The sequence below is a fragment of the Melanotaenia boesemani genome, chromosome 19 (genome assembly GCF_017639745.1).
Source record: "Melanotaenia boesemani isolate fMelBoe1 chromosome 19, fMelBoe1.pri, whole genome shotgun sequence".
NCBI classification, from domain to species: Eukaryota; Metazoa; Chordata; class Actinopteri; order Atheriniformes; family Melanotaeniidae; genus Melanotaenia; species Melanotaenia boesemani.
In genome coordinates, this window is record NC_055700.1 from 9,761,664 (window position 1) to 9,779,310 (window position 17,647).

At 38.2% G+C, this 17,647-nt stretch overlaps 1 protein-coding gene across 5 annotated transcripts in view; it reads left to right on the forward strand.

Moving 5' to 3' along the window:
• Positions 1-2,877: 2,877 nt before the first annotated feature.
• The window catches only part of garnl3 (GTPase activating Rap/RanGAP domain like 3), a 75,434-nt gene continuing 60,664 nt past the window's right edge, over positions 2,878-17,647 (forward strand). For 3 of the 5 annotated variants that reach the window (XM_041970348.1, XM_041970352.1, XM_041970350.1), the window contains exon 1: positions 2,879-3,296. In XM_041970348.1, the coding sequence (XP_041826282.1) occupies positions 3,199-3,296 (98 nt within the window). In that variant the 5' untranslated portion in view covers positions 2,879-3,198. Of the gene's footprint in view, positions 3,297-17,647 lie in introns of all 5 variants that reach the window. The other 2 variants (XM_041970349.1, XM_041970353.1) reach the window with 2 other exon arrangements.

The window sequence follows — 17,647 nt, forward strand, 5'->3', positions numbered from 1 at the left end:
CCCGGCCAAGCTGAAGTTGTGTGCTACCGCTCTGCTTTGCTTCTACTACCTAAGGAGCTCCGGGAGTACTAGCTGGCTCCTGAAAATAGATTAGCTCTGGGAGCTTCCTAAAGCCAGTGTGACATAACCATCCTTATACTTCCAATCATACAACCAAATAAGATTCCTTCTGTGTTTTTAGTTTTATTCTCTGATTAGAAGATGCACCACTAAATTAGTAGTAAAACTGGTTGTTGTTTAGCAAGCAGAAAACAGTAAGTTGCTGCTGCAGGTTGGTGGGGAAGTTGATAAGGGAATATCAGCATATTTCTATATAATTAATAGAAACACATGAGTTTTTAGGGGATTTAAAATGATTGGGTAAGAGTTTAAGATACCAGACTGGAAGTGCAACATCTTAGTAGAATCTGTACAGTAGTTGTAGTTTCTGACTTCTTCACCATACAAAATTCTCTGCATGGCCTATTTGTTCAAACCATTTATTTTATTCAGTCTTTTCCTTTTCTATATGTTTTAAAACCAAACAAGTAATAAATAAATAACAAAAATCTCAAATAATCTCATCTTCATTCCAGTCATTGATATCATCTTCCATAAATTTAAAGAAAAATACTCTAAAATTGTTAAGCTTGTTTTTGATCATGTTGCTTATTTTTTTGTAAAGCACAATAATAAATCATTCTCTTCAGCCTATGTGCTGTGGTGCAGGTTGCCTCTTTTTCCTAAGCATGTGCTAAACATCATTTCACACCCAAAGGCAGATATTAGATAAAGATCTAATATTTTTGGATGTAGCTAAATTTTTCTGGATAAATATTGAGTTTTTGGGTTCAGTGGTACCTTTTCACCAACAATTTGACTGATTATGTCCAACATATTCCTGCAGAATAACACTATTTTTGGGCATTCCCACATGCAATAAAATAAAGATCCTCTTTGGATCTTTACATTTGACACAAGTATCAACAATGTTGGGGTTAAAGTGCTGCAGCTTGGATGGAGGAATGTAGAGTCTACTCAGCCATTTGTACTGTAATAATTTAGACTTTGTGTTTATGGTTTGAGTCTGAGCCAAAACACATGATTCAGACAGTTCCTCCTCCGTTATATTCTCCTGCAAGTCTACCCTCCATGCTTGTAGGGTGTTATGTGAGGATTCTGTAGACTTACTAAAAATATATTAAATAAGAAAAGAGACATGCCCCTTAGTTCATGGAAAGTTCAGTGTAAGGTTTTCTATAGTAGATAGAGGGGAAAGTCTCAAACTGTTACCTTGTCTGGATAAGATAAAGTTGCAGATATTTAGAGAAATCTTTTGGGGGAACCCCATGGACTTCAGTTCTTCAAACAACATGAAAGCAGAACTGTCATCACAGAGATCCAATACCTTGACTAGGGACACCCAAGTTTTAAATCCATGGTCTGCTCTGCCTGGAAATCATCATTATGAAAAATGGGGGAAAACTGAAATAATTTGGTTGATTCTCCCAAATATTTATAAGTATTGAGCCATATCAGAAAGGAATATTAAGAAAGGGTTTTTGTTTTGTTTGGTTTGTTAGTTTGCGCTTGCTTGCAGAGTGCATATATGAGTTTAAGGGAATATTATTTAGCTGTACTTCTGTTGAAACCCAGGACAGAGTAGTGCTGTGCTAAACTTGGGCTGCCCAGTAATACCGCTCAAGGTCTGCATGGTCTGTTTCATCACTCTTAAAAGCCTGCTTAAGCTATAAGCTTTATATGTCAACAATAACGCTATCTTACAATCTGTACAGAAACCAATTTTCTATTAGATAAGAAAAGAAAAAAAATATTAGAGTAATTCTTACTAAGTGGGTTTTGTTAAATGAGAAAAAACTGAAACAAGCAAAACTGATGATCAGACAAATGCACCCTTTTCAGACCAATATGGTGTAAACTGGCTCATTCGTCCTGGTCTATGAATCAGCCCCTTGATGTCCCATCCTATTGAAGCAAGATGCACACTCAGCCCACGCTGTTATATTTTTAGAGCTTTTTTTTTTTTTTATCTGATCAACTAATCCATATCCCAACCCATCTAGGTGCACTTCCAGCTGACTGTTGCTGCGGCAGAGTGAACGCCATGGTATCTTTAAGTTTTAACACATTACTAAGTTGTAATATCTTGTTCAAACCTTTATTGCACACCACTTTACCTGACTAATTTTCCCCGTCCTGTCTCTGTGAGGGTTTGTCAAAAGAAAAATAAGGTCTGGAGGTAAGATGGAGAAGCAAATATTGTTTTCACCTTCTTGTGTAATCATGGAAAAATGTTCTGTTGACTCCTACAGCACCAGGAAGCATTACGATTGTTTTTTTTTTTTTTTTTGTTTTTTTTTTGTGTGTGTGTGTGTGTGTGTGTGTGTGTTTTGTAGCACTTTTCCAGCAATACTACAAGATGTCACAAGGGCTAGATTTCTGTTTCATGGCTGTGTGAATGTCAATTCCCTGAGCTAGCTATTCTGGTCCTATATGTATATATATATATGTATATATATATGTATATATATATATATATATATATATATTCACAAACAGAACATCACTTTAGTATGGGGTCTTAGCTCTCACTTTGTCCCTTTCTCTTCATTTTCCATGCACACAGTTGACAGTTGACTGCTACTTAATTCAGCCCTAAACACTCTCTCTCTCTCTCTCTCTCTCTCTCTCTCTCTCTCTCTCTCTCTACACACACACACACACACACACACACACGCACACACACAGTTGGCCAACTGTAATCTCATCTTCCCCCTCCATAATCGGGCTCATGAAGTCACATCCCAGCAGCCACTCAGTGTCGGGCTGAAGCTGGCGGAGCGCCGTCTGTGTTCTTCACACAGTTCAGGAGACTCCTCAGCGCAGTACGCTCAGGGTGACAACTGCAGCAGCCCAGCACAGCTTGCTCACATGGAAGTGAGAACATGCACCTCTAATGACTTCAACACGCCGTATTTTGTCTAGTCTGACTGGGGAAAAGTCAGCAAGATCACTTTCTTTCCTCCGTTGAGGTACACCGTGCGTCAGAGGATCCTTTTCTTTTTCTCTTTTTTTCACCCAGCTTGTTTGTCTTTTTTTTACCCTCACGCCTTTCACAGTCAACTGCTCAGTTTGTGACTTTTTTCTTCCCAACCAAAGCACCGCTGATTCCCAGGTCTACCTGCAGGTCTAGCACCCATGAATTCAGATAAAAATGTGTACCTCGGCAAAGACAAAGGCATCATGCGGAAGAGAGCCCTGCTCCTTCGAAAGGGTTGCAGCTTCGAGATAACCAGGTAGGTTCTCTTTCTGTCTGGGACAAGAGGGCGATCAAAATGTCTAGACTATCCCACAGGAGCAGCATTCTCTCATCTAGAAGAGGCACTTTTCATGAAACCACAACGAGTTTAAATGTTTTTCGCCTTGTAGAATGGTGATGAATTGCGCCCATAGATGGAGAGAAGAGGGATGTCCCGGAATATATTATGTGTCTAAAGGAGTGTAGTCGAACAATCTCGGATTTCTTCCTCTGGGACTAAAATAGTACCCTGTTTCCGTTTGTTTGCTTTATTGCATTACATTATTTAATCTGAACACGTGCGTTCAGATTTCTAATCGGACCGGAGGGATGCGTTACGCACGGGTAAATTTCGTCTGCACCTGAGTCCGCATTATTGACAGAGCCGCTTAGTGGCAGTCCATCGTCATTTTACAGTCCAGATCAGATGCTAATTGGGCATACCATCAAACACTTTGTCACGGGTGCTGAAAATGGGCTGACCATTTGGTGATTTTAATTCCAGCCATATAAAGCAAACTGCAATGAAAACGGCACCGGATGATTTGGAATGAGATGACTTGATGTCTTACACCACAGAAACACAGCAGGACAGCTGAGTTCACACATTCTGGAGAGGTAGACACATGAAGGCAGGGGGTCATGCTGACAAAAAGAGCTGATCATGTGCTGCTGGTATGAATGTGCTACATGGTAGGACTGGTTTTTTGAGATATGTGGCCTGCTGTGGACCCCTTTGGCAAGATAATACACTCCGACCTCCGACAACCTGCTCCTGCTCTCTGTCTGGTCTAAGTCATCCATCAAATGATGGTTGTTGTTGTTGTTTTTTTTTTTTGTTTTTTTTTTTTTGTTTTTTTTTTTACAGATTATCAGGTCTTTACCTTGTCTAAAAACTGTAAATTCAATTTCAGATAAACAACACAGCACATTGATGTTGTCTGTCTATAAGCAAGTATATGTAGCCAAAATGCAAAAAACATTAAATGGCTTGTAAAAATCACCTTTAGCAGCAATAACAACCTTTTTATGCTAGTTTCTCACATTGTTGGGGAGGAATTTTGGTCTTTTCTTTTTTACTTTTGCTTCAGTTCATTGAAGGTTGCAGCATTTGTTTATGCCGAGCTTCTCCTGCCACAACATTTTGACCTGGTTGAGGTCTGAACTTTAACTGGATCTGTGCAACAGCTTGATTCTTATTTTTCTCAGTTATTCTGTTGTATATTTGTTGGCATGCTGGGGATTGTTGTCCAGTTCCTTGAGTCAGTTTTAGCTAAGCTTCAGCAGTTCGACAGGTGGCCTCACATTTGACTCTAGAGTGCTCTGGTAACAGAGGAAGTAGAGGTTTCAGTGACAGCAAGCCGCCCAGGTTCTGTGGCTGCAAATTAGCTAAACTCATCACCTCTCCACCACAGTAGTTGACAGTTTGTGTGAGGTGCTGCTGTGTTTGGTGTTCACTAGTTGTGTGTGCAATATGGCTCAACATCTCTACTTTGGTCTTGTCTGTCTAAATGTTTTATGGTTTGTTCTAATGCAATTTTGCAATTCTAAACTGTGCTGCTGTGTTTTTTTTTTTTTTTTTTTTTAATGGGGCTTTCTCCTAGCAACCTTTCCAAACACGCCATACTTGTTCAGTCTTTTTCTCAATGTTCTGTCTGGAGCTTTAACATTTTACATGCTAACTGAGGCCGGTAGAGTCAGAAATGTTCCTTTGCAGATTTTCTGAGCATTTCATGGACTGACCTTTGGCTCAATTTATTAGAACATCCATTCCTGGGAAAATAGTGAGCTGTCCTGATTTTTTTTTTTTTTTTAATGGAAATGATCTTCCATGCTGTATGTTGGACTCAAAATTGCCTGAAAATGGCTTAATAAACCTTTTCAGACTGAGAAGCAACAACAATTGCTTCTCTAAAATCATTGCTTTTTTGTTCTCCTTGCATTTTATTAACACACACCTGAATATAAGTGCACTTGATTAGCCATACCTGGCTGCTACTTAACCTCTTAATTCCTATTGAAGCAGTGAGAGCAGACCGGGTGCTACGGGCGCCCATTCAGAAGTCAGGCCCTTCCATCCAGCCTTTTCATTTTAATTTATATACTTTTCAATATCATTTTCATGTATAATTATTTAACTGTTATTTTTATAGTAGTACTAAATTATCAAAAGTAAAATCAGTTCCCATATGGGCTGTTTTTGCATTGAGAAAACATATCTCTCAATATTTTTGCAAGTTGTGTATTTAATCTATATGTGCGTGTAATCACCAAATCCCACGAAAACTTAAGAATATAATGCATTCTTTAAGTTAGCGCGATATTTGGTGCAAAGTCAACTATTTTCAGTGAAGTAGTAGTGAGCTGATACCTTTGGACAATGGACATCAGAAAGGGATCCAATGATAACGTGAAGAAAGGAACATGTGTCAGGTGTCATACAGCAAGAATCAACCACTTCCAGCAGTTTGAATGATTCCAGCAATGTGACGAGTCCTAGCAAGACAGCAACAGCTGCAGCAACCACAGGTGCATGTGTCCCATCTTCTCCTCTTCCTCTGGAGCATCATCTACAGCTGGATTAAGTCTGACTCGTCCTTACTAAGTGTAGTAACTCACATGTTTAGTATGCCCGGTTTTTGTCTGCTGCAGATGTTTCCTGATGTTTTACAGAGTTGAAGTTGAGCAAAATGGAACAGGACCAGTTTGGTTGAGCTCTAGTTGCCTTTTTCTAAGACAACCTTATGTAAACTTGTGCAGGTTAGTAGCTTATTGAGTGCTCCACCACGGTTCCTCCTTGGCTGAGATGTGGAAGCTTGTTGAGTGTCCAGAGCATGATGAAAACATCTGCGTTGTGCTACTGAGCATTATGTTGTTTTGGACCCAAATGTTTCTCACATGATGTTGCTGTTAAAGTTTTTTGATTAAGTGATCTCAACCTCTGACAGTCTGTCATTTAATTCTAAAGTCTGATTATTGGTTGAAGTGACAAGATTGACTTTGTTATTCATATTAAACGTTAGTAGATTATTAGAAATTGTAGAGGCGGATTTTTTTTTTTTTTTTTTTTTGTATTTTATACCTAATCTGCTTTGACATGGGTCAAATATTGATTATTGAAATATTATTAAAATTGAATTTGGCCTTTTATAAAGCCAAAATTCATTTGATAAATGGGGCCCTCCCACAGCAATCAATTGCCCACCCTGGTACTCTGTCTTGATGCCAGGACTGAATGAGAGTGTACTTTAGTTTGTCACACTCAGCTTTTGCCATTTAGCTCACTTTTAGCATTTAGCAAACATTAAAGTAAAAAAAGGAGTGAAAGTTGAACATGACACTAGATCAAAATATATTGTGGGTTCTAGGTGAAGATAACCCAGGGTTTTAAGCCCAAATATTCAGATTTTTATAATGTAATACTCAAGAAAATTAGATCATTTTTACATTTGATAGCTTGACATCTTTAGATAACAGTGTTCAAATGACCTGCTGATTATTTATTTCCATAGTTTTCATTATCTTGACCTATTTTTCTGTAGATCATCATTTTGGTCATATTATCCTTATGCTCCTGCTTCACATTAATTTCCTGCTATTTCAAACAATCTGTGGAGATGTTCAGAAATACATAATTACTTATGAATCTCATTCTGTTGCTTTTTATGTGCAATGGTGAGACTTGTGTGCTGAAGATGTCGGCATCCTGGTTGCCAGGTCTCACTTTCCAAATAGAGCACTGACTGTATTCAGGGTACTCGGTGCATGCGGGGGTGAGATTTGGCCAGCTTAGTGCCAAGCGCTTACTTTCACATTATACACCCCTTCAAATTAGCCTGATCTACCCTGCACAGTGAAAGAGCTCATTCCATTTCTGTACGCTGTCATCCAGAGTCACATTGAAAAGCTTTCTGGCAGTCTGTCTCTAAGGCACAAGCAGTTTAACAGACAATCAATCAGAGCCTGGCGTGAAGTGCGACTGAATGGGGGGAAATAGATTCCTTGCTGTAGAGATGAAACACTCAAGTAAGGGGCTGCTGCTGAGAGGTAACTGTGTATAATTCATTGTACTCCAGACATGCATGACCATACACACGGAAAACCTTGTGACAGCATCATAAGGATGCTCGCTATATGTTAGAAACATGCTCTCAAAGTGTTTCCACATGCTTGCTTGTAAAAATATGTCATGAGGTGACTTTATTCAGACATTGATCCGGCCTCTTTTCTTCCCCCAGCCCACAGACAGTTTCACGTGGAGTGCATCTTTGAGCACTTAAAAGGAGGGCTGAAGCTAGTTATCTGATTTGATTATTCCCTCTATTGACTGATTACATGTCAAGGTTATAAAGTAGTGAAAAATGTCCATCATGAGTTCCTAAAGCTTGTTTTTGCTCTTTGAAATAGTTTGCTTCATCCAGCAAACACACACGCTCAGTGCAGAGCAATAAATCCTCTCAATAAAGATGATGGAATAAATTGTTTAGCATTTTTACCAGAGGGAAATACTAGTGAATAATTAATTGATTAGCAAAAAAAGTCAAAAGGCAGATAATTGTCTGAGGGTAAAGTAATCAGCCATATTCAAATCTAAGTTAACATTAAAGAACTGTCATGATCTGTGCTAATCTCCTGGACTTAATCCGTTTTGTTATAAACACATCACATCACATTATTATTTCCAACTGTGTTTTGGCCACGGTTTCATCATGACTAAGCCTTATCTTACAAAGTCAGCGGACAGCCAGCTGGTGGATATTCATACTGACAGCAGGTAGCTGCAGAGTTGCAGGTGGAAGCAGAAAACTTGGATCGACCACTGGAAACAATAACCAGATCATTTTCCTCTAGGATGCTGGATTTGATTGATGTTAGATGCTTGTTTAGCTTATGTGTATCTGTGCATCATGTTCAGTTTTTGTGTGTCTTCATATTTGTCAGGACTTAAAGAGTAACTCAATTTTACACATCGAGGTTTGTTTACAGGTGTAGGGGTGTGTACTAATCCTGCTTAATATGTGAAGTTTTATGTTTCACATATCACACCATAAGGGTGTGTTAGGGTCACTGAAAGTTAAAGAGTAGAAATGCTAAGCCAGGAGAGGGAGGTGAGTATTGCTAAATTTATAAAAAAAAATTAACGTTAAGGAATATTTTTTTCTTAAAGTAGTAAAGTCACAACAAGTCAAACAGCCACGTAGAGCTGACTCAAATGATTTATGAATCCAAGTGCATGTTTATAACCCAAAGGATTTATGCATGTTTTTTCTTTCTCTGCTGACTTTAGCTGAGCTCTGTTACAGTGTGTTGCTGTTATACTGACTCTAAAAAGATGACAAACACTTTTGCACTGTGAATCTCATAATATTTGCAAATATTTTGTACTATTTTACATAGTAGATGCTTTTCAGATTGTCTCCTTTTTTCATTCCTGTATCTCTGCTCTGCTTTCACCACTGTATTTTGCTGTAGGCATGTCATTTTAAAAGGTAGACATGTTTTTATATTCATGTTGTAGCATTTATTGCCAATAAATTACCATTTTAACAAGCACATACCAGATTAGATTATTTCATAAAAGTGGACTGCAGAAGCGGTGTGATTGTTTGTATTTGTATAAGCAAATAACTTTCATAATCTTGACTGCCTTAAATGTAACCAAACTTAGTCCCAAATTTGCTATAAATGATCTTGAAACTGTAGGACCTGATACACAAAGGCTGTCACTTATCTAAAGCAATAAATCAGTTGTTCCTTTCTACAGAGGTCCATTTTATACTACGGCAATGTCACCTCAGTGTAATAAATCTTACGATAGTATCTTTTAAACTAGTGCACCTTACTACTGTAATTGGTTATTATTTATATCTGTTGATGTTTATGGTTGTTTACATTAAGTACTACACACATTGTCTTTCATATCGAACATCTACTTGAGCAAACATAAAGTCTTCATAAGATAGGATGGGGGCAGATGGTACTAGTATATCAGCATGGTTATGTGCACAGGTGAGTGGTGCTATAGCTAGTTAGAACTTATTTAATTGGACCACTGTTAAAGTGCCGGTGTACATGTTCAAAACGGCAATTAAATTATTGACCAAATTGTGTCTGGCCTTGCAATGTTGTGAAAAAACATTCATTTCTCTAACTTTTTCTGTGTGATTATCAAACTTGTAATATAGACAAATTATATTACACAAATATTGTATTTAAGTTACTTCAAAGATGATTTTGTCAGAGAATGTTGCAATGACAAAATCAAGATTTTATTAGAGAGTCATGGTCTGGAAATGCTTGATGGAGTTAACACAGAATATTAACAAGTTGCACATGCAAAAAATAAAAATGCTTTAATGGAAATTTGACTGGATTGATGCAAAACTGTGGAACTTGTGGCTTGTGTAGTCCATGAACATACACACCATAGTTTTTCTGCACCGGCTGCATTACATGGGCTTGTTAGTCCAGGTTTGAGAGCTTAGGTTTGGTGCAATTTGATCAGAAATGTTTCTGTTTTCCTTTTTTCAAATATCAAGTAAACATTTTGACTGTTTATGGATCATAGCTACATCACTAGGTTTAGACATGGGATTAGGTTTAGGCACAAAAATAACTTTTGGTTAAACTTTGCTATGGTGACATTTGTGAAATGTAAATGTAGATCATAATTCCTGTTAGAACAAAAGTCTCTTGCTGTTTTTTGTGCCAAGACATTCCCTTTTTTGGCTTGTGGTTCAAGACAACTTTAATTCCTTTTAGCATGACGCTCCACACTCTCCTGCTGAACTGTGAGCTGTGTTGCAACCAATGTAGGCACCAAGATTTAACAAGAGAGAACAACTCCTTGAAGAACATGTAAATATTACTGATTTTGCAGTATCGGCTTACATGCACTATGTGTCATGCAAAGTTTTATTAAGTTCAATTAAAGTGACTACTCCTTTAAGAAATATGTGCTTATCAAGTCGGTGCAAAAGCAAGCTGACACAAAGCATGTTCTTAAGTCTAGAGCTTGACAGAATGAGAGCCTGGACATCCTCCAGGAACAAAAAATCCTAAACTAGTTAGGCTCTGTTTCCATTATTTTCCATAACAATTGGAGTATGTGTTATTGTGGAGTCTGCCTGTCACTGAACTTGCAGCTGATCTTGTGTGAAGGAGATAGGCTGCATGGTGAAACTCAAAGGAGCCAAGAAAGCACTGGCTCGACTCTGACCACAAACTGGCAGAGGAAACGCATTGTAACTCCTAGAGACAGTGCCAGAGAAACAGTCAGAATTATGTGAATGGTCACAAACCAGCAAACATCACATTCTGACCACAGGAGGAAATCATTCCCTGGTGAAGCCAGTATGAAAAATATGAGTGTTTTTTGTGAATCTGACAGCAACATCAGCAGATTCAGATGTGGTGAAAAGTAACTTTGTTGTGGGGAATCTTTTGGGTTCTCATTAATCTTTTCTGAATATCTGTGGTCTATTTAAGGAAAGGCATGCGTTTGCAGAGAGGAGTATGACTGGACTATAAGGGAAGAAAAGTTGATTCATTATCCAGCAGACAATGAAGGATCAGGTATAGGTGGGAAAGATTTGGTGTGACTGCATGGGAAAGGTGGTTTTGAAATATGTGTTGCTCATCAATCACTTTACAGTGTTTGCTAATGTCAGTCCATGTCTCCATTCCCTTATCGGGCAAATCATAACAAAATGACAATGACTTCACTTGTGGTTGCATCCATGTTTTTCATCCTCTTTTCTCCCACAATTTCCCACTTGAAAGTTATTTGAGTTGATTTTCTTTTCTCTTCTGTTACTGTTGTCTTCATTTTTCCCCTCTGCCAATTCCAAAATGTTTTGTAGCTGCAGTTGCCAGGGGTTTTGCCATAACTTGCAGCTCATCTGATTGCTACGAAGCTGGATCCAGATGTACCAGTGTGCTGATGACGTAGAAGTAAATCTAAGAGGACACTGTGAGAATTTAAAATTGTTTAAAGAGAAAAATGTTTCAGGGCTTGTCCTCTTGTGGTTTTCTGGTAAAGCTTTTACAGAAGCTTCAAAGCTTATGTTAATGAACAACATGTGTTTTGACTGTCAGGCGGGCTTTTTAGATCGAGGAAAAAACCAACAGACCTATCATGGAGGGAGCAGTTTGATGTGCTCTCTGGGCTGCTAGTATGCCATAAAGCACCCAGCAGAGAGCTGCATGGGTACACCGACTGACACTTTTGCTGACTTAAGGCACCACTTCCACTTTCAATACAGTAAATTATCTTACATATAGAATTTACTGGCTGTATTTGAGTGTGACAAGAGAAAACAAATTAATAATGCATATGATTTTTATTCAGGATCAAAAACATGTAGGTTTGTAGTCAACAAATACTCTTCTGAAAGTTTAGTTTGTGTCTTAAATGAACATGGGTAAACTAATCTTCTGAATTCAAAGATATTATATGTCATTTAAACTCATTCTGAATACCAGAGCATCAGGTTCTGTCAAAACATTTACAGGGTTTCCTTTAACATTTGGGTGCCATGACTCACTGGCTGCAGTAACATTCAACACATGGAGCAAATGCTGCCTTGTCAAAGAGCAATAAACTACATTAGAAAGATGACAGGATTTTTGTTTTGAAGATCTGACTTCCATCTGACTTTTTCTTTACTAACTTTAACAGTGTGTTGCATTCCTGGAGGGTCATGTTTTTTTTGTGTTTAATTCCCGCTCAGTGGTTGGAACCAAAGTCAGCTCAGTTTTGGAAACAATATATTATGATTAGGATGAAAAAATACATGATCAAGCAGAATAGTATGATTTCTCTTATACTTAACCAAGAGCATGGTAATGGTTTGGTTGAGTTTGTCTCAAAAACATATAGGTTTAAGAGATCTTTGCTGTTGTGGTGTAGAGAAGCCAATGTTGATTGTGGTTGAAAACAGAAAGGCATCATGAAGGCATGAATCCATCATACAATGTCCTCCTTAGAGACATTGTATGATGGATTGTAAAAACTACAAAAAGAGTTTTACTTGGTATCTCAGCAGAGAAGCATTCTCAGTATTGCTAACATGCTTTATGGATAAGCTCAATCTCTACTGGGAATTTAAACATCTCCTTCTGCTTTCCAACTCTTTGAGGTCAGAAGGCTTCCTTGCCATCACTCTGACATTTAATTCTATAGAATCTGGATGCGAGTCAGATCTGGGTTCTGGCTCACCCACTCAAAAATGTTGATATTGTTCTCTGTTAACTGTTTACTGGATGTGTGCCATCATTATCTTGCTGAAAGATCCACTGCTGCCTAAGGTTAAGTATTTCTGCACACTCCTGAAAGTTTTACCTTAGAATCATAATGTAGTCCTCCTTTCTCATGATTCTGTTTACTTTACCAACACCAAAACAGTCTGCTATAACATGTGCACCATCAAGTGAGCTTTTGTGTGTCTTGTGCTTCCTCCCTGTTTGACATCCATGAAGATAGCTTGAGTTGGTAATGTAGTTACAAACTATTATCTGGTTGGCCTTAATTGTGAACCTTGGAAAACGGGAGAATAATGAGATGTTTTGGGATGAAAAAAAAAAAGGTGAGTTTGTAAAAAACAAAAAACTTTTTATGCAGCATCTCAAAGATTATGGACTTATGGCTAAAAATAAATTTGCAATGAACCCAGAATATTTGGAAGGAACTACAGACCAAAGTAATAGCAAGAAAGTCCTCAGTTTTAAACAACCAGAGATCATAATTAATACTAATTGCACAATTTCTTTTGTTACTTTTAATAATTGAAAAGACCCATTTGTAAAATAAGAAATGATGATCAGTAAAACTTTATTATGGATATGACTAATTTTGGGCTTAACTAAATATTTTTTATATGAGTATTGATGCTTTTGTTTTCTGTTCTGTTTTTTTGTGGCAGCTTCTTTGTAATGTTTTAAAACTCATCCAAAACCCAATTATGCCATGAATTTACACTAACTAGAGCAGGAAAATCATAAACCATTTACATCTGCCCAGCTAGAAATAGAAAGTTTTGTAGATACTATACTTGTTTCATTTGTCCTTCTTTTCTAAATCTGGCACTTTCGTTACCCACAATGCTTCTTGACCACCAATAGTCTACTTTGAGATTTAGGTGTTTCTTTTGCCAGTTTTTTTTTTTACATAACCAATTTTACTCACAAAGTAAACAGACCTTTACATGTTCAATTGTCTCACATGCATATGAGTTGTTTAAGCAACTATGCAAAGTGTCAGATTCTACTGGTTAATACGTCTGTTAGTTGATTGGTTAATTATTGTAACTCTGGAAAGGTGTGGCTTGCATAGGCAGTGTTTGTACAGAATTGTTTAAATTTGTCTGATCGCCATAGAAGGTCACAAGTGGGGAAAATTAAATAGTGTCCATGAGGTTCTGCTCTGTTCAGACGTACAGTCAGTCCCTCAGTGAGTTCTGGTAAACACTGGACTGTAATGACTCCCATATGTGGCTGCATAGCTCAGCGCAAGCCGGCACAGTTTGTCCATGCACACAATACAGCGCAGCAGGCTCATTTAGACTGAAAAATAGCCCCATTTACTAGAAGGAAAATACAAAGGAAAAAATCCTTCACTTGATTACAACCCTATGTTAACTTTTACTCTTTGACTGCAAACATCTGCTTCCATTTAAATCTTTAAGACATACCTACACATTAACATGCACTGTGTCTTGCTCCAGGAAAGCTTGGAGGCTGGAAAAAAGTTTCCATTGTAGTTGGCTGGAATAAGCCCAGTGTAGTGAGCTGTAGTTAAAGTTGGATACTGGTTGAGAGGTGGCCTCCTTTAGCTAAGCCACAAGCCACATACACTCAGGACTCATGATATGGAGAGTGTTTTATTTCCTCAAAGTTGTACAATCTTATTTTTTTGTTGTTTTTTTGTTTGTTTGTTTGTTTGTTTGTTTTGTTTTGTTTTGTTTTTAAGCATGGTCACTCAGGAGGAGACAAACTTAAAGTGAAAATGTTTTGATGTATCACAGATCAGAACAGAGGGATCAAAGAAAGTATGCTGCATTGTGTAGAAGCAGTCACAAAATGCTTATACACTGATCGCTGCTTCACAGCAACCCACTGCCCCCATCATACCCCACAAAGAGCGCTCCATGGGAGATAGGAGGAGGAAATGGAGCCTATGAAGAGTTACTGTTGTACATTTTTACACTGCGGTTTGATGGAAGGCCAGCCAAATCCTTTTCTTTGTTAGGGTGTGAGAAGCCAAACAAGAGGTAAAAGAATGAAAGACACTGAAGTGCAGTTTGAAAGCACTTGTAGAAACATAAGGGCACACTTTCTGCAGATGCTCTGACATTATTTCAGCAAAATACTGTACTTCAAAGGGAGTTTCCCTCACAAGAGGCTGCTTGCTAGAATACTAGATTATATTTTAGTTGCTCTTTTGTTGAGCTACTCTGGATAAAGTAAAATAAATTTACATTAAGCAGACAACACAGGTGTATTGCCACACAAGATAATATGATACAGAAAAACACTTTCTAAAGATAAATCACATATTTGACCTTCTTCCAATGCCTCAACCGCATTCAACACCCTTTCGCTTATAATATGTTCTCATAAATCAAATGAGGAACTTAAGTGGGTATATTGTTGCAACTGAGTGGGAACACCCTTTTAGCACGCTAATCAAACAACAGTATGTCCTTGTGTCAGAGAAGGGTGAAATATTGTAGATATAACTGTTCAAGACAACCAGTAGTCAAACAAGACTGTGTTTGTATACTTTAAATTTGATCTGCTAGGCTGTATTTCGACATAATGTTGTAAGAGCAGAACTCTAATAACTGCATGTTATCATGCTTACCATACGGGTACATTTGCTAATGAATATCGCATAAAGATTTTAGGAATCGAAATGTTTAAACAGATTGGAACTTTCCTTTAAAAGGGAAGGACAGGTTGTTTAGACTTAGTGGAACAAGAAGAAGTTCAAAGGTCATCAGGTTAAAATGATCAAGGTGGCGTTTGCTTAGAAAAAAGGAAACATTTAACAAAGCATTTATGTTACTTGTGCACAATGAAACTATATACATAATGTTTATATGGACTCAGAAATCATGCTCGCTCTGAACATCTTATTATAAACACGTGCACATCATATTTCTCTTCCAATTATCCAGTCATATGCACAGCTGTTAGAATCCAAAAATCCTTGACTTAAAGGTCCCATATTATACACTTTATTCCCAATCTGAGACCATTCATTAATATCTAAATGAAATATTTCCGCCATGGTATGGACAAATCGACCCTCAGTTTGAGTGCAGCGGCTTCTCTTCACCTCCCTCTTTTTAGCAGCTTCAGAAATGTGCCGTTTATGGTGGGCGGAACCCTGGTGGAGCAGCTCAGCTGTTGGCTCCGCCCATCGCATCGTCCGTCATGAGGTGATTGACAGGTTAGGCCTTAGCGGTTACTAGACGCTGATTACAGCGTAGTGAAGGATAAACAAACGCCGGAACACCGGAACCCATTCCTGAAGAAGTTCGAGCAAGAAGACTAACAGGACGTTAGTGAAAGGTTAGTGTGACTTTTACTCGTCCAGCCAGTAAAATTTCAGCCATTCCATTAGTCCCTGTCTTGAATTTTTTCCCCCTCTTTTGTAACTATGTTCATGGATGATGCCCGTTCATGCCGCTCTCGTGAACAGCAGCGTTATGGCAACTGGTAGAGACGCTGTCGTTCTCCCTTACCAGTTTGAGCCGATAAAATAACTGCCAGCTCTTACCTCTCCAGCTGTGTCACGGACAGTTGGTATTGAACCTGGCTTCAGCTTCAAACGGTTGGCGAAGCCTGCTTTCCATGCCCCCATGTTGTGGAAACAGTCCTCTTTGAAATGCTGGCCACAGACATGCAAAACCTTTGGAAGTTTTCCGGGTACATTTCCTCCAAAAATAAAATTAATCCACTCAGTCCTCGTGGGTTCAGTGGATGGAAGTAAAAAAACGTTTTCGTGTTCATTTATGCAGCCACAAACAGAACAGTGCTTCTGTCGCTGTAGCCATGTCCGCTAACGAGGGTTGCCGAAGAGGGAAAAATACTGGGCGCTAGGTGATTTTTAGAGGGCGGGCTTTGAGAGCCGGTAGACGGGTCCATCGCTCTGTGGGGAGTGGTTATTGTCCCTTATGACGTCATAACGTACACGCTTTCAAACAAGCTCATTTCAGCGCTTACTTCCCTAGAGGTGGAGCAGGGGGGAGAGAGAGCGCCTGAAAGAGTTTCACACTTACGGGTCTCCTACACATGCGGGGGGACCAGTATGACTGTTCCAAAACCATTAAAAAGTGAATTTTGCATAATATGGGACCTTTAAATAATTTGAGAACATCCCAATTATTTCCCCAAGAATGTTTTCTTAAAAATAATTGTTTTAAACACCTGGATTAAACTTGGATTTCCACCATAATTTTAGGCCTGACTTGTGTTCTTTCGGATTAGTCATCTTGTTGCACTCACTTCTTCTGATGTTCTTTCTTTAGTTCAATGGAGATTATTTCTATTAAATCCATTTACAACAAAACTCATCATGGGGAACTTTCCAGAGAACGTAAATACTCTCTATAAAAGTCCAATTATAATCATGGTAACTTAGTGGAAAATTAGCACCACCAGCTGTTCATCTTGAGGTTGCTTGACTTGATATTTCTATGTAATATTTGTGCAAATGCATGCCACTCTCTATTTACATCAGTGTTATGGTTTATAGAAGTAAAGCAAAAGGGCTGCAGTTGATATCAGATTTTGGTCACCAGATATTCAGCTAAAATTCTGATTGAAGAGTGGACTGAAATTTAGAATGTCCTATATGATGCAATATTGTCAACTGTTTGTCCAACAAGTTGCTTGAAGTTCTAAAAAAAAAAGAAAAGACAAATCAAAAGCCAGCAAAGTGTTGAAAATATAATAAATCTACAGATGAAGGGTCTGCTGAGATGAAGCATAGTGGTTATTATTGTGGGTGACAGAGCATGCAAGATGGCGTAGAAAATTAAACAAGAATCCAAGAGCTGAAAACCAAATACCCACCCGAAACACAAATACCTGAACCTGAATCCAGCCCTATACTTAAGCTGTGCACACATTTGGTTTTTATCTCAAGGAAAATGAAAATCCTGTAACTCATAACATGACATCTAATTCTTCTTTATAAAGTGTATTAATCAACTTTTATTATAAAGTGTTTTTATTATAGTTATTATTATACATGTGGTGACATAGTTTTTAATAGTTTAATAGTCTTAAACATGAAGCTGCAGCCAGCACAGGCTCACTAAAACTGATGAGCATTCTGTT